The 22,513-nt window shown below is 42.1% G+C and overlaps 1 protein-coding gene across 2 annotated transcripts in view; it reads right to left on the bottom strand.

Moving 5' to 3' along the window:
• Positions 1-3,023: 3,023 nt before the first annotated feature.
• The window catches only part of nyap2a (neuronal tyrosine-phosphorylated phosphoinositide-3-kinase adaptor 2a), a 31,661-nt gene continuing 12,171 nt past the window's right edge, over positions 3,024-22,513 (bottom strand). Inside the window, exons 6-7 of one of the 2 annotated variants that reach the window (XM_072391801.1) lie at positions 20,224-20,336; positions 3,024-5,930 (exon numbers count right to left, since the gene is read on the bottom strand). In XM_072391801.1, the coding sequence (XP_072247902.1) occupies positions 5,709-5,930; positions 20,224-20,336 (335 nt within the window). In that variant the 3' untranslated portion in view covers positions 3,024-5,708. Of the gene's footprint in view, positions 5,931-14,543; positions 20,135-20,223; positions 20,337-22,513 lie in introns of those variants that run through there. The other variant, XM_072391802.1, reaches the window with a different exon arrangement.

Below are 22,513 nucleotides of genomic sequence, written 5' to 3'. Positions count from 1 at the left end.
CCTGAACAGTATGATCCTGATTTCTCTTCATTAGTTTAACTTCCTCCTCTTAGTTTCAGTAACTCTTAGAGGCAATCTGTGAGGACCTCTATGATCAGACTTTGAACAGAAAACTTTAAAGATGGTTCTGATGGCAGCAAATGGTCTCTTCAGCTTCCATGGGTCTGATTGATAACAAACCTCTCATGAAGCATCAGTGCAGCATCTCCATCAGATTGTTTCCTGTACAGCTGTGAGCCCGACTGCTGCAGATAAAACAGGAGCTGCTCGTCCTGATGTCTTTTTATCCCTGAACTCTGAGCTGAGCTCTTCTTCTACTGTTTTTTTTACTTTATTGTAGAAATAAACAAATTATACAAGCATACACATTTCTTACATATATAAAGATAAACAGTGTTAATAACATGAAAGTCATAGAGAGAAAGAAACAAATGAAATAAATAAATAATAAACATAGTAATAATAATGACTTATCACTATAAAACATATAAAACAGAAACTCAGAATAAGGGCCAGGTGGTCGATACTCAACAACAAACACAAGAGGTTTTTGTGATTTCCACTTTGGGAAAAACTGAGAATCAGAGATTCAAAAGAGCTAAAACTAATCTTGGGTGTAGGACTGATTAGGAACCCTGATCTGAAGATAGCTGCCACTCCTCCTCCTCTGCCTGTGGTTGGAGGAACATTTAAATAGTCAGAGGGAGTTTATTCCTTAATGCTAACATGATCCTCCTGCTGCAGCCAGGTTAAAGCATTTCTTCCCTTGATCATCAGAGGAAATGTGAGATCACTGGCAGATAAAACGGACGAGCTTGGAGCCCTGATAAGGGGAAGAGACTGGCTGCAGGAACAACTCTAACTGCCATGTTGTCACAGTTTATGTTTAATCATGTTAGGTTCTAGTCCTGTTTGTCCTGCCACCTCGGTTCCCTCACATCACCTGTCTCATTGTTCACAGCTGCCCCTCATTCACTGATCACTCCCTCCACAGTATTTAGTCTCCTGGTTGCTTTCAGTCTTTGCAGAATCCAACCCTTCATGCTTTGCCACAAAGATAAGTCTGGTTTTGCCTCATAGCCATAGTCATGTTCCTTTGTTTTTTCACAGTCATAGTCTTGTTTCATTGTTAAGTATTTTTGATCCGGCTCTGCCGCGCTTTATGTTTTTGTCTTGCTTGTGGAATAAATTATTTGTCTCTCCACAGTTTAGATTTATTGTTATCCGGCTCAGTCACGCTTTTTGTTCCTTTTTGTTAAATAAATCAAGTTTTCCTTGAAAATCTGCATCTGGGTCCTACCTTCACCCCACCATACCGGCTGTGACACTAACAGCTCTCTGCTCAGCTTTAAGACTATCCGGGCAGACAGAGACTGCAGACAGAGCGCTAACAGTAAAGGAGGAGGATCACAGAGCTGGTTAACAGCAGATGGTGGAATCCTGGACCTGGCTGCAGGAACAACTCTAACAGCTCTCTGCTCAGCTTTAAGACTATCCGGGCAGACAGAGACAGCAGACAGAGCGCTAACAATAAAGGAGGAGGATCACAGAGCTGGTTAACAACAGATGGTGGAATCCTGGACCTGGCTGCAGGAACAACTCTAACAGCTCTCTGCTCAGCTTTAAGACTATCCGGGCAGACAGAGACTGCAGACAGAGCGCTAACAGTAAAGGAGGAGGATCACAGAGCTGGTTAACAGCAGATGGTGGAATCCTGGACCTGGCTGCAGGAACAACTCTAACAGCTCTCTGCTCAGCTTTAAGACTATCCGGGCAGACAGAGACTGCAGACAGAGCGCTAACAGTAAAGGAGGAGGATCACAGAGCTGGTTAACAACAGATGGTGGAATCCTGGACCTGGCTGCAGGAACAACTCTAACAGCTCTCTGCTCAGCTTTAAGACTATCCGGGCAGACAGAGACTGCAGACAGAGCGCTAACAGTAAAGGAGGAGGATCACAGAGCTGGTTAACAACAGATGGTGGAATCCTGGACCTGGCTGCAGGAACAACTCTAACAGCTCTCTGCTCAGCTTTAAGACTATCCGGGCAGACAGAGACTGCAGACAGAGCGCTAACAGTAAAGGAGGAGGATCACAGAGCTGGTTAACAACAGATGGTGGAATCCTGGACCTGGCTGCAGGAACAGCTCTAACAGCTCTCTGCTCAGCTTTAAGACTATCCGGGCAGACAGAGACTGCAGACAGAGCGCTAACAGTAAAGGAGGAGGATCACAGAGCTGGTTAACAACAGATGGTGGAATCCTGGACCTGGCTGCAGGAACAACTCTAACAGCTCTCTGCTCAGCTTTAAGACTATCCGGGCAGACAGAGACTGCAGACAGAGCGCTAACAGTAAAGGAGGAGGATCACAGAGCTGGTTAACAACAGATGGTGGAATCCTGGACCTGGCTGCAGGAACAACTCTAACAGCTCTCTGCTCAGCTTTAAGACTATCCGGGCAGACAGAGACTGCAGACAGAGCGCTAACACTAAAGGAGGAGGATCACAGAGCTGGTTAACAACAGATGGTGGAATCCTGGACCTGGCTGCAGGAACAACTCTAACAGCTCTCTGCTCAGCTTTAAGACTATCCGGGCAGACAGAGACTGCAGACAGAGCGCTAACAGTAAAGGAGGAGGATCACAGAGCTGGTTAACAACAGATGGTGGAATCCTGGACCTGGCTGCAGGAACAACTCTAACAGCTCTCTGCTCAGCTTTAAGACTATCCGGGCAGACAGAGACTGCAGACAGAGCGCTAACAGTAAAGGAGGAGGATCACAGAGCTGGTTAACAACAGATGGTGGAATCCTGGAGCGTCTCTGCAGCCCAGATGTTGAACTGCTGGCTGTGAGTTTCTGTTGTCTGCTGAGAGTTCACCTGAGTTACCTGCTGACGCTGTGTGTAAAAAACGCAATTTAGTGTTTGAGCCAAATTGATGATTTATTTTCCGTGACATGTTCCCATTTCAATAAAAAAGTGACTGAATGAAACAAGCTGAAATCTGGATAAAAAAATCCAGTTTATTTCTGTCATCATTTAAATTAAAACAGTCACAATAATCAGACAGATTTTTCTTTTCACAGATTCAATAAAAACACTCAAAGACTCTCAGTGCAAAAAACTAAACTCATTCATTTGTTTGTCACAGTGCAAACACGTTAACATCTGTGCACATCACACCTGGAACAGGAAGTATCTGACACATCGTCATGTGGTCAGAGCTGACTGTCACATGACTGATGCTACAGAACATCAGCCTGACCATCAAACCAGACTTCATTTGAACATGTTAACTTACTATTTTATATGTTTTGGCAGAAGCATCAGGTGACTGGCTCTGATTCTTTTACTCAGTTTGATGTTTCTGATCATGTCTGAAGTAACAGATTATGCTTATGTATATCAGTCCAATCCACTCGTTCAGATTTCACAGGTTGATCCTCAGTGGTCAGACACCATTCTCACCTCAGCAGAGTCCTTCTGATATTTCCACAAAGTGGCCTTTAGCCACAGTTTCAGCGCAGCAGCTAAAAAAGTTACAGTTGTATTTCTGTGTAAGCAGTGTTTTGAAAATTAGTGTTGATTAAAACATTTCAGCCAAACAGTGAATGAAAGCTGAAGAAGACAAGGAAGCTTCCTTGTCTTCTTCATCTTCTGCAGCTTGAGCATCCTGTTTTTTCAGTCTGTGCTCCTCCTCACTTCGCCTCCATGTGGTGATAAAGGCAGATCTGGACTCTGATTAGGTCTAAAGAATCTACGACCTGACCCTCAGGTGCTCGTGTGTCTGAAGCACACTCTGATCTCTCTGATTCTGCCAGAGTAATGAAATCTGAACCAACCAGGAAGTGGTTTATCAGAGACAGACTGAGTTTAAACAGAACAGCAGTTTGAGGTGAGAGGCCTATGAACCTCGTTTAATTTCAGATCGACCTGGCGTCTGTACTCAACCCAACAATATGATGCAGGCTCTCAGCTCTGTGAGAGTGGGTCTGTGCACGTTGATGTAGAACAGGTGGAGGTGAGCTCAGCTGACCAATGAGAATCACTGAAAGTATCAGTTGTTGTAGACAAAGCAGGAAGGAAAGATGATCAATAACCTCATCAGTATCTCTACCTCCTCCTCAGTAGGAGGGGAACTAGCCTTTGAAAGTCCAGAGCTGAAGGTTTGTGGTGCAGGTGCTGCTCTTTGTAATGTTTGGTCGTAACTCACCTGCAGACACTTTTGTAAATCATGAAGCATTGCATCATGGGATTGTATTTTTGTAAGCTGTGGAGGCAGCATGCACAGCGGGTTCACAGATACTGAGTAAGATAAGATTGAATGATCAGGAGCTGCTTCAGGAGATATCGAGTGAAGTTTTTAAAAGTGCACTTGGTTTCATGACAACAAAAATGATGATTTTATACATAGGAAGAAAGGATCATTGTGAAGTGTATCGATCACACACTGATCACAGCGAGTGTGTTTTTAGAAAAATAAAACCTACTTGCTGCTTCAGGCTGATTTTTATTCCTCACATATTCCACATTGCTTTGTTTTTAAATGTCATGTGACCTCTGATTTGACATTATGATAATCAGCTTATTCACCGCCAATCAATACGCTGCATTTATTTGATGATCAAAAATACCTCAACAGTCCAATGACCCCAGGTTGATGAACTTCCTGTTGACTGTTTCGTATCATTTCAGACCTGAGCTGAGAAAAAGCGTCTTTCCTCTTTTCTCATACATAGATGATCACCATCTCTTTTCTTTTTTTAGTATAAAATCACGTTTAAATTACCTGTTTGTTTTTTAAACATCTTTAAATTGATTTTCTGATACACAACTAAATAAAATCTTTTACAGATAGAAAAATAACGAATAGAAAGACGACAGAAGTCTCTGCTACACCTGGATGACCTCCTGTTCTCTGCAGTCATCGTGTGAATCGGGATAACAGCTGTATGAGTGTGTGAGGTCTTGGTTTAACGGCTCAGGTTGGAACCACATCCTCAGGACTGCATTCTGTCTCACAATAACACACAGAACATGCAAAGATTGGAATTTGCTTTCCTCAGACTATTTTTTTCCTAGTTGGATATTTAGATTATGTAATGAATTCAACAGTGGTTGGCCATCAGTTAAAGAAACATCAGTTAAACTTTGTTGATATAAGCAAGTCAGGGAAGTAAAGTGACGGTGAAGTCCAGAGTCTATGGAGCTGATATGTGACGTTACAATGTGATTTTAACTCTTCTACCACCAGTTGTTAAGTTGCTTCAGTGTTTCTATCTGTGCTCTTTTAACAGCCTGAACCAGCTAATGATGAGATTGTTCTTAAGAAATAGATCAGAGCCAGCTGTCTGTGGTACAAAGCAAATAAGCTAAAGTAATGAGTCTGAGAATAAAACTGATTCATTTTTCTGTTGGTGTGTGTTGGTCTGAGTTCTCAGGTTACATACTGTTATAACACGTTTGAGGGGTTGATAAATGGAATTTGTGCCTGAATTTGTTTTCATGGGAGCACAAAGCTGTACCACCAATCTTGAAAGAAGAGCACCTTGATGAGGAAAGGAGTGGATCACTGCATCTCCTAAAGTTAACAGCTGTGAACAGAGCTGTAAGTACATGGCTAAAAGGAGTCGTTGTTCTGTCTTTCTGTGTTCTTTATAACAACAGTGCAGAACGGCTCCTTTAAAGCAAAGGGTTAGTTGTGCTGCTTCAGATGGCGGTGTCCCAAAACACTGTGGTGCTGTGTCCATCAGCAGTGGGCGGGGCTGAATATGGCGGAGGTTGCTTCCTCTTCCAGCTGGGCAGGATAGGCATACTGTCCTGTTTACACAGATTTTTCTCCAAACGTTGCCGAGCTTTTATCTCTCGACACAAAACTCTCTTCTTCTCAATCATTTCCATCATGGTGGCATCGCTGCAGAGCCATGGCATCTGGGGATGAAGAACAGCTTATCATCAACACATCCACCCCTTTGCTCAGTAGCCTCTTTCACACGTTTTCCTCTTTATTGGTGCAAAAAAAGTTGCTGTTCCTCCTTGCAATTCACACATACCAAACAGAGGCGAATCAGTCTCGCATCATTGTGTCCTCAAACACATCAAGCCGCGTCGAGGAATCAGCTCAGTGACGGTAGCACTGCTGGTTAATGTGGCCAGCGCCACAATGCTGGCATGACGTGTGCAAAGACACACAAGGCGGGATCATTTCGCCTCTATAGCTGCCTCCCTTGGTGGTCAAATATCAGAGCCAGATCAACATCAACATTCCACCTCCACAGTTTCACTCATGACGATAAACAACCTAAATGTGAAAGAGGCTAGTGAACCAAGAAAACTGAGCTGAAGTTTCATTGCAAGCCACTGATTTTCATAGCTATGCATTACTTGAACACTGCTATAATGATTTGGTCTAATTGGGATTAAAATGAGTTTGATGTAACTGAATTTGAATTGTATTACACTAAAAGGGATTAAATTGAATTATAATTGGATTGAACTGTATCTTTAAAGTGCTTTGATTTGACTTTTGTTATGAATTGGTGCTCCATAAATAAACTAAACTGATCTGAACTGAACCGAATTTAGGGTTAACTGTGAGGTCCACTTCGTGATGACTTTGAGTCTATCACATATGAGATATTGAACATTTTCATCAGTCTGTTGAAATGAGTCATTCAGACATTGGTCCCGTTTAATATTCCTCATGGCTTCATTCAGACATGTTGATAGCACTGAAGCAGAGATAGTGTGCACAACATCGATCATCTGTCTGTTGTTGGACAAAACACCAAGAGTATCACAGCCCTCACAGGTTTTTTACAACATGACATCACCACAACAGTTCATATCATCATGTGAGTGCAGTGATTGTGTAAAACATAGTAGTGGTAGATGAAGCAGAAGAACTCTCTCTTTTAAAAAATGAATGGTGCACACATGGATAAAAAACAAAAAAAAAACATAATGTCAATACCAAAGGGAAGAAAAAAAGACCATAAAGGCAGGTGAATGATAATCCTTCCAAATTACAACCGTCTTTGTCGTGGAGATCGAATTACTACAGATTATATGGGTCAAGAGACATCAGATATCAGCCAACACCAAAGGGAGAACCAACAACCCTTTCATATTGTATCAGCAGAGGATGGTGAGTGAGTCATTAATTACTTCTGCTGCAATAAAGAAGACGGTGTACAAGTCCAAACCGTATCAGGTTGTAGATGAAATGAATGGATCTAAATGTTATTGGATTAATAACCTCTTAACATTTAAATCAAAGATACCTGATTTTCATTATCACTGGGCTTTGTCCTGCATGTGGTCTATAATGATTGAGCTCAGATGAGATGATTAGAAGAACTAACTTGGTGTTTCTAATTTTGAAGATGTATCTTTACTTTTTTTAATGATATGAAAAGACAAATGAAAAAAATGAAAAATCCTTTGTGTAGAGAGTGGGCTGCACAGGATTAAATTGCCGGGCCGTTTTAAACCCCTGTCCATCCCTGACATAGACTGTATGGATTTCTTCAAACCTGCAAGATATTTTTGTTGGGAACCTCACAAATCTGATATCCTTCATTTTTATCCTTATTTTTATAATTTATCCTTAATTTTAATATCTTACTCTCCATGTATCCACACCCCCAGTGCAGTTAGACCTACCCAAGGTCATACAGTTTCTGCAGGGATTTAAGGCCCCCTCCTCCACCCTTCCTAGCACACGGTCGCTGTCCCATCTTGCCTGAAGGCCTCAGTCATTATTCCGGCCCCAAAAAAGACCACCATCAGCAACCTAAACAACTTCCAGCCAGTGGCTTTCACACCAGTCATTATAAAGTGTGTCAAGAAACTAGTCAGAAGTCATTAAAGGATTTCCACCCACATTCGAAGATCCACATCCTCAAAAACAAAAGGGATTGTAATGGACTTCAGCAGAAGCAGATCCGACCTGCAGCCCATATACATCAATAGGGACAGTGTAGAGAGGGTCTCTGACTTCAGGTTTCTGAAAGATAGGTCACCTGAAAGATGACCTAACCTGGAAAACCAGGTGATCAAAAAGGCACAGCAGAAACTCCACCTCCTAAGGGTGCTGAAAAACAACGCCCTAACCGAGGAGCTGCTGGTGTCCTATTTCTGACATGCTGCATCCCAATATGGTTCGCCAGCTGCACTGTCCAGGAAAAGACAGCGCTCCAGAGGGTCATCAACACAGCACAGAAGATCATCGGCTGTGACCTCCTCTCCTTGGAGGAGCTGTACAGGTCCAGCTGCCATAATAAAGCCAACAGCATCCTGAAGGCATGTGACATGTGTAACATGTTACCCTCAGGAAGGCAACAAACTGAAAAACAACTCGTATCCCAGGAACACTGAAAGGACTCGCTTCCTTTAACAAAGCTTTGCAATGTCTCCCAAAGTGCAATTTCATTATTCTGTGCAGTAAACTGTCTAAAATGTGACCAAAACATTACAGGAACACACGTTTCTTTATAAATACAAGCATTTTACACTGGCTTGTTTATTATAAAAACATCTTTTTAACTTTTTTTTCCTTTCTTTTTTGCAGGTAGAAAAAGTGTTTATAGTCTTTTTATTTCTATTACTTTTGGTACTTCATTATTGCTTTTTTCTACTGTTATATATTAAAAAGCTTGTTTTAATATCAGTATTTTTGCACTGAAAGGGACTGCATACAACTCTGTTATACAATTTATAATGTATAATGACGATTATTAGTTATTATTATTATTATAAAATAATAAACATCTGTCCACCGCCTACAACTGGTACAAAACGCTGCTGCCAGGCTCCTAACTAACACCCGTAAACATGACCACATCACACCTGTACTTTACTCCCTCCACTGGCTACCTGTAAAATTTAGGATCCAGTTTAAAACTTTGTTATTTGTTTTCAATGCAGTTAATGGCGTTGCACCCCCCTTCATGTGAAACCCTGAGGCTTCACCAATCTGGCAGAGCTCTCCGCTCTGCTGCTCAACATCTGCTGGAGGTTCCCCGGTCCAGGTGGAAGCAGTGGGGTGACCGATCTTTCGCAGTGGTAGGTCTGAAATTTTGGAATAATTAATTACTTTTTGGTTAACCATTGTGATTTGGAATTTATTTGACTTATTTCTTACTTTTTTGCTAAATTAACTTTTATTTAATATTCTGTGGCGCTGTTACACCAGGTCCAATTCCTGTGTATGTTGTACATTTTGTCACAGTCTGCTATAGAAGTTTATGTTATGTCACAGTTTGTTTAATCATGGTTTCAGTTCTGTTCTAGTCCTGTTTTTCCTGCCACCTCAGTTCACTCAGGTCACCTGGCTCATTGTTCACAGCTGCTCCTCATTCACTGATCCCTCCCTCCACAGTATTTAGTCTTCTGGTTTCCTTTCAGTCACTGCAGAATCCTCACCTTCCCTTCATGCTTCCACGACAAAAGATAAGTTTGATTGCCTCATAGCCTGTTTAATATAGTCAGTGTTTTTTCATAGCCTTGTTTTGTTTAGTGTTTTTTTTTTATGTTAAGTATTTTTGATAATCCGGCCTTTTGTTCCTGCTCCCCGTTTTGGAAATAAACCTTTTGATGCACCACGCATCGTGACACATTTGGCGAATAAAGAGATTCTGATTACTATTCGTAATTGTTATTCTTACTCTCCATGTACAGATGACATCATTGCTGTCATTAACTTGTGTTTCTCTCTCTCAGCAGGTGTCTCTGGCCTGGTGTTACGCTGCTTGTTGTCCCCTCTTTCCTGTCCTCTCAGCCCCAGCTGGTCCAGGCAGATGGACCCTTCCTGGTTCTGGTTCTGATGGAGGTTTCTTCCTGGTTCTGGTTCTGATGGAGGTTTCTTCCTGGTTCTGGTTCTGATGGAGGTTTCTTCCTGTTAAAGGGAGTTTTTTCTCTCCACAGTCGCCTCGTGCAGCTCAGGACGGGAGATTGGATTAAAGAGCAGTCTATTGGTTTCCTTAGCTCGGAAATTGTTTTTGACTATGTATGTATGAATTTTACTAATTTTGAATTTAATGAAGTGGATTTGATTGGATTATGGTTACAATGAATTGGACTCTAATTGGCTTGAATTTGACTGATTTGACTGTATCATTGAAGTGTCTGACATTTGTTGTGATTTGGTGCAATATAAATAAATTTAATTGAATTAACAATTGCTAATAACTAAACCAACTTCTGCTAGATCCATAACGTAATTGGTGCCCCATGTGAAACATTTTCACACCAGTTTAATCACAATATATATGCACTATAATCCTTAATTAATCATTTAGTCATATTAATAACTTTGAAAGAATATTGATTCAATATTAGATTTATTTGATCTGTTTGAGCCTTTCTATTGCCCAGTTTGCCAGTCAAAGTACTGTTTGGAATCATTCACGTTTAGGCACTACTTATTTAGCATATTTTGGCCTATATCTTTGTACAATAACTGAATTTTCTTCTCCACTAGTCTCCTTCACCTACAGTTGTCCTTAAAATATATGGGGAAAGGGGGGGTACGTTTTTTGTGCTGTAATCAAGTTTATGTCACGTCTGTGGTTTTGTTTTTTGATTTCTCTGTATGACTTTTTCAGGTTTCTGTTTAGTATTTAGTTTCTTGCCATGTTTTTCCCAGTCACTCTTGTACATCCTTAGGTTCATCCATGTCACCTGTCTTTGTTCACAGCTGCACCCCATCACCAATCACCTCAGTTCTTTGCCAGATCCTCACCGTTCATTACCATTCATGTTGTCAGCTTTGTCATATCGTTGTTGTCATAGTCATGTTTTTTCATAGTTCATGTCAGGTAAGCTAAGCCGCACTTTTTGTTTGTGTTTATCTAAAAATAAATGAAGTTTTGCTTTATAAATATCTGCATCCGGGTCCTAACTCTTGCCAAGCCACACATCAGATTACCCCATTGTGACAGTTTAGCAGAAGCTATTTTGGTTATCGATAACTATAACTTTAATCCCTACCTCTCTTGGGTAGTGTTGTTTTTAAATGAATGTTTCTTTTTTTAACATTAATGATATCACAAGGTCCAGGGTAAATGGTTTGAGGACCGAAATGTTGAAGGCAACAGTCCAGAGGCCACAAATGAGAAACTTACGTGTTTATTTACTGAATAAACAAAGCGTGGCTAAGCCAGAAATCCAAGAGCTAAACTTCTAATAATTAAACAGTATAACAACAGAAATGGTGACAGTAGGCGGAAGGATCTGACAAGTATTGGGACAAACCAAAAAGAACATACACTGAGAGAAACTAATGAAGTTACTGAAGCTGTGACTGATAGGAGACGGGTGTGGAAATGGAGCTGAAAACCAAGCAGGGAAGCTGAGGACACTCAGAGTAATGATCTAAACACAGGACTGAAAGCAGGAATAATATAAGAACATAGAACCAAAAAGCTAAATGAATAAACCATGAAAAGACTAGAAACTCAAAGGTCATGAAAAACCACAGAATACACACAAAAACACAGATCATGACATTGGACACTGACTGATAAATGCTGATAACTAAGCCAATTCTTGCTAGAATGTCAACATTTTGTAAAGATATTTAGTTATTTCTTGTAGCTTATGCCTGTCTAAGATGTCAGAATCCTTGTGATTCACCATCCTCTGAGATTAAATATTTATTGCTTAGGAAGATTACTGATTTTACATGTAGGCTGACAATCCCTTAGAAATACAGGTTTGTATTTACCTTTAATACTCAGCTCTGTGCTCAACATATTCATCACGATGTTCACAAATTGTGTTCCAGATCATCTTTGACAGTTTGGAATTGTCCAGTAGATTAACCTAATGACAAAATGTCAAATCTTATATCTCTTTTCCAAAGCCTACATCCTTGATTACTCTCCTCAAGTCCTCTCTTTGTGTGTGTGTGTGTGTCCCCCCCCCCCCCCCCCCCCCCCCCAAAGAAAGGAGAAGAGGATGTGAGGACAGACGCAAGGAGATCAAGAGTCAAGAATTCTTTGTCATTACATTACGAAATTTTCAGTTGGTAGCGCTTGGTTTATAAAGGCACAGTATGCATTAAAAATGTCAAAAAGACACAATATTTAAAAAACGGCTATAAACACTAGAATTATGTCCAAATAACAAAGATATGTATGCAATAATTTAGTAGCAAGGAGATGTATACATGGAAAATAACAAGTAATAAAAGTGTAGTAAAGTGCAGTCTTAAAGACTTGATGAGTTAGTGAGTCTTTGCCAGCGAGGTCCTGGTGGTCTGTATGACTGCAGGGTCAAGATGCATTTCACAGCTCTGAGGAAGAAGTTCTTTTTCAGTGTGGTGGTGCATGTTTTTATGTTTCTGTACCGTTTCCTAGAAGGAAGCGTTACAAACAGTCCGGGTGGGTGGTGTCTAAAAATAACACATTGATGTGGACATTCCCGAGTTATGGAACTTCAGTGCCAGCTTGTCCGGCATTACAGTATAAGTGTTAGGGTGCTGCAGGTGGGTCAGGGCTGTGTGAAGCACTGTTGAGGCTGCATCCTTTGTTGATCACTTCCCACTTTAGGCAAACTGAAGGCTGTCAAGACCAGTAGTGATGACGTCCTTGATGTGCTTTAGGAGGATCCTCTCAAAACACTTCATGAATACTGGGGTCAGAGTGACAGGACGGTCATAACTGAGGGTGATGGATGATTTTTTTAGGGCACAGGCACAATGATGGAGGACTTGAGGCAGACAGGAACCAGAAAAGCTCCTGTCAGTTGGTCAGCACATGATTTCAGGGTCCGACCTGACACTTTATCTGGTCCTGCAGCTCTGCTGGTGTTGATCCCCCCCATGGGGCGGAACTCACCTGATGTAGCTACAGGACAAGAGGCTGATGTGGTTCCTCCAGCCGGGGAAGCTGTACAGTCTCTCTGCTGCTCGTGTCAAAGCATTCGAAGAAGCTGTTCAGGGTGTCAGGCAGAGTGGGGTCACCCACATATTGTTTAGGGTCAGGGTGTTCTCTGGTAAGGTAAGATGTTTGTAGAAATCTCAGACATAGTGGTGTCAGATAGAGATTGGGCTTTGGCCAGGTACACACAGAACGCATCAACAATCATGACCGCCTCTGGATTGACGTTCATCTGCCTGCTGATGAGGAAGTACTGCTCCTCCAGTGCTAATTTAGCATTAGCTCGTGGTGAGACGTAGGTTGCCACGATCATGATGGAGCAGAACTCTAACCATTCTGAACAGTCTGCATTTCACTGCCAGATTTTCTAAATCAGGTGAGCAAAATGTTCCAATCATCTTTGTAGCTGAGCTCCAGGAGTTATAAATGTAAAGCACCAAACCTCCACCTTTGCATTTACCTGAGGCTGCAGTCCTGTCTGCGGGGGTGGTCCGCTGTATCTCTGGTGGAATAAAGTCCAGATTTGGAGATGCATAAAGTTAGAACTGTTTTCCAATATCCCACATTTCAGCACTTCTGTAGTGGATTAAAGCTTCAAGTATTTGCATTAAAAACTAAATAAATAAAGTAAAACAGAAAAGAAAAGAGAGAAAGCCGAGAGCCACTGCATACATATGCACCATCATCTTGGAGCAGTGCAGAGCAGATAGAAGGTGAGGTCGGAGGAATTTCACAAAATGAGACATTCTTATTAGGAGAGCCATAAAAAAAACATCCTCCTTTTGGCACCTCATGCAGCCTCACCCTCCTTCAGGTGCATTTTAGGAAGTGAGACATCCCTCAACATGTTTTGCTGTGATTCATTTCTGGATCATGGGCAAGAGGACGGAGGAAAGAGGAGACTTGGAGGAATAAATAAGTCCAAATTAGTCCAAAGTCGTGTTTCTCGTAACCCTGAGGCACCCTGTTCTCCTGAAACTCTCAACTGATCACCCCAAGCCTCATTGTTGTCAGTCCTTTAATTCCACATTTGGGCTTGTTCTGCAGCCACAGGACCTGGGCAACTTGCAATTATTGAGTCCACCATGAACTCCTCTGGATACCAAAGTATTTTAGAATCAAATGTGAGGCCATCTGTCCGAAAGCTGGGCTGAAACTGAATCATTAGCAGGACAATGATCCCAAACACAGCAGCAAATATACAACAGAATGTGTGAAAAAGCAAAGAATCAAGGTGTTGCAATGGTCCAGTCAGAGTCCAGACCTCAGCCTGACTGAGATGCTGTGGTGGGACCTTAAGAGAGCTGCAGAAACCAAAGCTGCAAACCTCAATGAGCTGAAGCAGCGCTGGAGAGAAGAGGGCCGAGATTCCTCCAGAACCAGGAGAGAGACTGATAACGTCCCACAGGAAACCATCACTGCAGCTCACTGCTGCTGAAGCTGCTGGATCAGGGGTTCACTTAGTTTTACACTCACTGCTGCTGAAGCTGCTGGATCAGGGGTTCACTTAGTTTTACACTCACTGCTGCTGAAGCTGCTGGATCAGGGGTTCACTTAGTTTTACACTCACTGCCGCGGAAGCTGCTGGATCAGGGGTTCACTTAGTTTTACACTCACTGCTGCTGAAGCTGCTACTGAAGCTGCTGGATCAGGGGTTCACTTAGTTTTTCACATACTGCTTCTCTGTTTTGTCTCAGTTTTTCAATAAATAATGACAGTGCATTATGTCATGTGTTGTTATTCAGCTGAGGTTGGATTGGATCTAACTTTTAACACCTGCTGAGCAACATTTGAGTTTTATTCTGTCCTAACATGTAAAACATCAGAAATGAAACTTTCTTTTTCATATGACTTCAGAAAGTTTACATATATACAAGACAGAAAGTTTGTGGATGGAGGAAAGTTTATTTCTTTTTGTTCTCAGTTTGTCGGTATGACGTCTGCATCACACGAGTTCAACTGACATTATTACAAGTTTGTGCCTGAGGAACACTTCATTAACTTCCTTTTAACATTCAGTCTACTGTAACGAATGAGTTAACAATATTGATCTGCAGATCCCATTTACAAAATGTTGTAGAGATTTCTAAAGATTTCTACAGCAAAAATGTTCATCCAATTCAAAACTTTATTTGACCCAAACAGCAAGAAATTATTTTCAGAATCTTCACTAACCCACTTCATTGTATTTAAAACCAAATGTAGAATCTGAAGCATCAACACACTCAGTAAAAGTTGTTCTGGAGTCATGTTGCCCATTGTGTTCCATCAGCTTCCTAAACTGAGGATACTAATTGCTGCAGTTTTTCACAGGAATCTGAGTCCATTCCTGCTGAATCCCAGATTCCAGCTGCTCAGCAGTCCCTGGTTGTCTGGTTCTCCTCTTCATGATGCTCCAACATCTGCAGCAGGAGACAGATGTGGACTGCAGGCAGCAGCCGAGCTCACACACTCTGTGTGTCTGAAGCTGCTGGAAGTCCTGCAGAATGAGGTCTGGCATCGTCCTGCTGAAATAACCACGGACCTCCCGGGAAAAGACGGCACCTTGATGGCAGCATCTGTCTCTCCAGAACTCCAACATCCAGCTGTGCATCAGTGGTACCTTCACCCAGATGAAGCCCTCCATGCCCTGGACTCTGCTGCAGCCCCAGACCATCACAGACGCTGCTTTAAACCTTCCTCTGAGAACAGCTGGATGCTCTTTCTCAGCAGTTTTTCCCAGAAGCAGCTGAAACGTGGACTCATCTGCCCACAGAACACGTGTCCACTGTCTTTCTGTCCCTCTGAGATGAGCTGGAGTCCAGAGAACTGGGCCGTGGTTCTGCTCAGAGCTGATATATGGCTTCCTCCATGTGTAATACAGTTTCAGTTAGTCCCTGATCCTCCAGAACCCGGTTCAACACCAGGCTCTGGTGGGGGCATCATGGTTAGAAATTTGTGGATGGTGGTATCCACAAGTTTCCGGTGGTATCAGTGGAAATAACACAATTGGTGTGTGTGGGTGTAATCATGAGCAGTAGATGTGTGTGGACTGAGCAGCAAAGCTTCACAGGAGGCACTGCTGGCTCTCGTGTTACAAATCTAAGAAAATTTTCCACTCAAGCATTCTTGTGACGATACAGTACACTTAGACTTTAATTAAGGGATGAAAACAGATGTTATCTGGTGATGCAGCCCTCATATGCATCAGCTGAGTCAGGAAACCTCAACTTGAGATGTAAACGCTGAATTGTTTGCTGCCAAAAGCTACTGGCAAAAGGTTTTCTAATGACTCACTATCACCGATTGGCTGACGACATGAGAAATGAAAAAACTCTTTACAACTTGATTCTATTGGCTGGCATTCAAATGAATGCATATGGATGGATTTAATCTGGCCTTTTTTTACTGGAGTGCACAATGTTATTGCTTTGTGTTTGTTCTGGATTACACCACTTGAAGTAGTGGTTGTAATCCAGTGGTGAGAGGATGTGCATTTTGAACATGTAGGCAGAGATTTATCACCTCCTGAAAGTATTAAGAGTGGCTATACCTGTCTCTCTGGAGAGCAGAGTAGAAGAGAGAGAGATTTGGTGGGGCTGGGGCTTTCACAGTACTCCAAATCCATTCTGCTCCTTTGTAACAGCCACATCTCACCATCCCAGACAACAATTGTTGCGCTTTTGCAAAGTAATTTTCCCAATGTGTTCTGCCTCTAACTGTCTTTCAACACGATGTTGAATGGCATCTGTGGGTCCTGGGCCCACAGTCCTTGTAGTAAATGAGGATGAATATATGTGCCTCTGTGTGTACTACTGAAAAGTTAAGGAGGGGATCTGATGCTTACCTCATGCCCGTGGTTAAAGTGCTCCTAGACTGGCTTTTTCACAACATTGGGCTACTGGCATGTTCCCTTGTCTCCAGAATCCAGGGAAATTCCCCTCTGCACTCTCTTTGATTTGTGACACTTGTCCATGCAGATGATATCTTCATACATAGTGACCTGCACAGCGGGTGCTCTGAGCTAGACTGGGCTTACGGCCAACCCAGTGCAGGTGGGATACCACTTGGCCAGGTGTGCCTTCATGTAGAAAGAATATTGCAGGATGCCCACAACCCAAGATCAAAAATAGGTGAGGCACTTCCTGTGGCTGGCCAGATATTATCAGAGGTTCATTCCAGACTATGAAGATCTGACCAGCCTGACTTGAAAGGATGCCTCAGATCTGTTCTAGTGGAGAGAGCAGTGGTTGGTGGAGTTTGAGAAGCTAAACGGGCTTTCTGAGGGGAACTGTTGTTTCAAATATGAAACTTCTCTCTTCATTTCACTCAGCAGACTGATGTGTCAGACAGGATTCAGCAGGTCAGGGGGGGCGACAGCCCTATATCTCAGTCAGAAACGGCCGAAGCAGGAGACATGGTGTAGCACAGTGGAGATGGAGTCGCTGGCGACCTGGTGGGCAGTCAACACACTTCTGTGGTTGGGTATTCACTCAGTTCTGCCCATTCTGTGATATCTGGTTTTACAGCCTTTGAAGTTTAAAGTGTAGGGGAAAAGCTCAGCTGTAGGGGAGACATGGGGAATGGTTGAGGAAACAGTGCCATGACTGACTAGTACTAAGTAGTGTTAACTAGTTAGAGTGCTGGATCCAAAGGCAGAATGACCTGTAACTGCCAGCCTATTGCACTGTTGACCTGCTAACGGAACGAAATAATTGTGCTCCTGGAAAAGAGTGAAATTAAAGTCAAAATAGCTCATATATTGTTGGTGTTGCTGATGTTGTGAGATGTTCACAAGAAAGAACTCGCTGTTTGTGACGTCACTGCTACATGAATGTTAAGCATGTGCACTAAAGCACTTCACCCTGCTGACCCACAACTGCACATCAACACACAACAGCAACCTCTTCATCAAGTTTGTGGATGACACTACTGTGGCGGGGCTCATCAACAACAACTTGAGTCAAACTACAGGGACGAGGTGAGTCAACTGGCCGCGTAATCTCTCTTAATGTAGAGAAGATGGAGAGCCCTCACCCATCACACTCAACTGACCATGAACAGTGATGCTGTGGAGAGAGTGAGCAGCACTAAGTTCCTGAGTGTGCACCTCACTGAAGACCTCTCTTGGAGCAGTAACACTGTATCACTGGCCAGGAAAGCTCAGCAGCGCCTCTACTTCCTCCGCAGACTGAAAAGGGCCAGAGCACCAGTCCCCATCATGCACAACTTCTAATATGGAACCACTGAGAGCATCACTGTGTGGTACGGTGGCTGCACTGCATCCTGCAGGAAGACCCTGCAGCGCACAGTGAGAGCAGCTGAGAGGATCTTCGGCACCCCTCGCCCTCCAAGACATCTACAACACACGCCTGGCATGCAAAGCATTCAGCATTGCGGTGATTTCACCCATCCCACACACTGCTTCTTCAGCCTCCTGCCTTCCGGGAGGAGAATGAGGAACCTCCGGGCAAGGACCAGCATACTGAGAGACAGCTTCCTCCACCAGGCTGTCAGAATGCTGAACTCCCTCCCAGTTTATTCTGTTCATACTGCCATGTGCCATATGTATTCAGATTTGCTTTTAGCTTGTACATATTTTTTAAATTATTTTTTGTATCTTGTACTTTATACAAGAGATAAGATGGAAATGCTATTTCAATCCTCTCTATGTCCTGTACATATGGCAGCACTGATAATAAAAGTTGACTTGACTTGACTTGATATCATTACAAATGGGTTGTGTGACCCTGATCCTGATCATCTAGCAGAGGGTCCTGACATTGTTCACTCGACTTCATTACAAAGGTTTACTGGGGCACTAGAAGGAACTCAACTATCATAAATGTGCTTTTCATGCTTTGACAAGTCAAGGGTCTACATTAAAAGTGGGCTTTTTGTTAGGTTTTGCACTGAGGTCTTTCACAGGGCGGTAACAGCAGAGCTGGCTCTTGACATAGGTCATATAGGCGGTCACCTAGGGCACCACCTGCGGGAGGGGGAGCTCCTGCTAGCCTTCAAAAAGACAAGGAGTGCCAACTCTTTTTTCATACAGTCATGCCTCTGACCGGTGTTTTGTTGCTCTCTACAAACTTTTTTCTTAAACATGTTGCAGACGTCAATTTCAATTTGAAACTTTTTCCAAAAAACCACTCAGATTTGACTGTTTTAACATTTGATATGATAACTCTAAATGACACTTTGTACTTTAATAAAGTTCTTAAATGACGATTTTGTTTATATTTCAAACAAAGTCTCAAACGTTTTGGAAACAATTTCATCATGACTTGTGAGTGTACAAATGTACACTTTTTTTCTTTTAAAGTTCTTCAAAGAGAAATGTTAACATGCCAGTTAGCTGTCGATAGGAGCAGGGTTAAATGTTGGTTGGTTAGGGTTATTTTAGGTTGGACTCTTTGGCTTAATTCCGTTCCCGTCCCAATAAATCAACTTTCTGTTTTTTCTTTGTCCTTGGAGGGTCAGCCACCTTGAGTACCTTTCCAAACTTACTAACATTAGGAAGAAATGGGAGTGCAGTGATCAAGGCTCGCCAACATCACTCCCTGCCATGCTTGTCAGTTTAGAATGACTGTGTCAGTATTAAATAAATTGTAATTATATTTATTATCAGCACTAACAACAGTAACAAGGAGGAGAATTAGACATGAAAAGATGTGTAAACTATATGAAAAAGTGTTAATTCTTGCATAGTTATTTTTTAAGTCCACAGTGGAACTGAGATGATGTTGAAGTTCCTGTGACTCTGCACAGAGCTACGCTTCATAAGTAGAGCAAATTCAGAATGGATTGAAATTGCACCAACTAATGGCAGCGGGTTGAGGAGATGGGACAGGGGTAAAAAAAATGATCAGTCCAGAGTCAGTTCCGTTCTATTTGGTAAAAGTTTTAATTAATTTTTTTTAATGAAAATCTTAAAAGAGATGAATTTTTAAAGAGATTTAATTTGTTAAAGTGCTTCAATGTGACTACAAACACAGTTAGTTTAGTGTTAGTGTAATGTTAGTATCAATATTTACGTATCAGTGATTAAATTATGGTATATATTAGTATCAGTATTTAACTGTTGCTTTAGTTAGTGACAGAGAGAAAAGTTCAGACTGAGAGAAAATACAAGACTGAATGAGTATTTGTGAGAAAATGAAGATTTAAAACAAAGTCCTGTCAGAGAAAAGACATGTTTACAGTTCAGCTGATGGTCTGAAGATTCTGTTGGTCTTTAACATGTTTTATGTTGTTCAGCAAAGTTCAGTCCTGTGTGAACATTTCAAACAAATGTTGTCAAAACAGGTAACGCTGACAAACACACAGACAGACAAACAGGTGCATTACAGCTGGGTTACCTGGCTGAGCGCAGGATGGTGTGACTCATGCAGGTGACGTTGTGGTGTCCCTCCTGGTGACGGGACTCCTGATGTCGATGCTGATCGGCCAAGTTTACACACAGACGGGGATTCTGCAGAAAGATGCATTTTCACATCAGTAATCTCACACGGACATAAGCTGTTGCACTCCTGCTGTCCACCTGAGGGTTTCAAAAGAAGTGCATTAATCTTTCCAAACGTGATCCAAATATACACAAATCATAATTCAAATGTTGACTAAACTGCCAAAGACTATATGTCATGCTACATTTCTGTGTTCACTTTTTTCAAACATTTCACAGAGACATCATTGTTGTAAACTGTAGTTAGTACTGTATGCACAGAATATTCTGTTTCACTCAATGTTGAATCAAACTTTACAAAAATATTTGGTCAGAAACTCACAAAACCAGCAAAAAGACATTTCCATTTCATCACCAACACGTTTGACTGTTTGAACTGTATAACATTAAATATTGCAAGGGTAGACATTTCTGAATCCAAGATTCATTACTATGTAAACGCAAATGATTCTACAACGATACAGTCACCCTAATCCACACAAAGTCATAGTATATGATTGATTGATATATGGACCCTGCAGTCTCAGATGAGGAGATGTTGACTGAAGCCCATGCATTACACCCAGCAGTCACCAGCCAAGGACTTCTGGGCCAATATGAACAGTTACTTGCTCCTTTAAAGAGACTAACCAGTCACTGATTGAACAGATAACTTATGACTCATGCTGCTGCGTTAAGCGCTCAACTTTTTCTTCTTCTCTCTGTTCAGCCATAACCTTCAGCCCAATCTTCTTTGGAGCCGTTTCCACTCAGCCTTATCCTCTCCAGAATCTAATGGGGTGTTCCAACAAAGTTAATTCACCTTTGCTTTATCCAGTAGATTTACAAGATCTCATTTATCCTCAGAAGAAAGACCACAGCACCTGCGGGCAGGTGAGTGTTTTCATTGTGGTCAGAATGGGCAAATGTTTTGCTAACTGTTTACAGCAGCTTTAAGACATATCTCATCAGTAGGTGTTGGAGAACTGGCAGACCAGATTTTGGATACAGATTAGTCTCAGTTACATTCTTTCTCATTTACCTCTTTTCAGCAGGAGTTAAGGTTTGACCACCCTCTCCGTGAAGTGAATGGAGCTAAGAGGTTACTAAATATAAGACAAGGGAACCGGTCTGTAGGAGAGTTCGTTATAAACTTCCACATCTTAGCTGCAGAAACGGGTTAGCCCCCCAGTGCCCTTCAGGGAGTCCTGCTAAATGCTTTTACTGACCGGATGAAGGATCAACTAGCCTCTCGGGAAGAGCCATCTTCCTTCCAGAAATGAATTACCATGGCCATTCGCATTGACAACCGGTTAAGTAAGTAAGGGTCTCCTGTTCACATCAATCATCCCCTTGGCAGCCTTCCCCCTTCGTATTCATTCTTTCAAGCTTGCTTGTCCTGACAGTGCCAGGGGAAAATGCTCTCACCAGATACTTTTCTGTCTATTACGATTCTTGCCTGGTCACAATTGGCCTCGGTCATATATAACATTAGAATTAATTACTGGTTTCCATCCACTCAAGGGATACTACCAAATTCCCTATCAATGACAGTTTGTCTAAATCCATTTACATGACTGCTTCACATTTTTCATCTGCATGGAATACCTTTTGACATAGTTTTGGACAAAGGATCCCAGTTTGTCTCAAAGGGGTGTCAGGCTTTTTTTTTCAAGTCCCAGGGGACAGAATCACTTTATCCTTAGGCTTTTATGTGCAGAACAGTGGTCAAACCAGGATTGACAACCTAGGGTTGAGACCAGGTTGCAGAGTTGTAGTCTTATACACTTCTTTGCGGCTTCCCACCTTCTGCTACCCCCCCCAATCAATAAACACAAAAGGAGCAAATCCTCTTGTGCAAAAAATAATGAAAACAAAAGCTTTTATTGCTGAATGATTGATGTGATTTCCTGAATATGTCACATGATTAGTTTTGTTATGTTTTTAGTTCTTGGTTTAGTCAGTTGTTTTCCTTTGCCTTGTCATTAAGTTCATTCCACGTCACCTGTATTTTGTTCTCAGCTGCCCTCCATCACTAATCACCCTCAGTTTCCAGGCTCCCCTATGCACTCTACCAGATCCTCACCATCAAGTCAAGTCATTCGTGACAGACGGATCTGGCCAGAAATGGACACGGCAGATTTTGAGAAGTTTTGGTAGCTGGTCGGTGACCTTTTGGCCTGCGAGAGGGGAGAATCCAGCCCCCT

Source organism: Leuresthes tenuis, unplaced genomic scaffold (assembly GCF_036924035.1).
Source record: "Leuresthes tenuis unplaced genomic scaffold, fLeuTen1.0.hap1 SCAF_9, whole genome shotgun sequence".
Lineage (NCBI taxonomy): Eukaryota > Metazoa > Chordata > Actinopteri > Atheriniformes > Atherinopsidae > Leuresthes > Leuresthes tenuis.
This window is presented reverse-complemented; position numbering and strand designations above follow the sequence as displayed.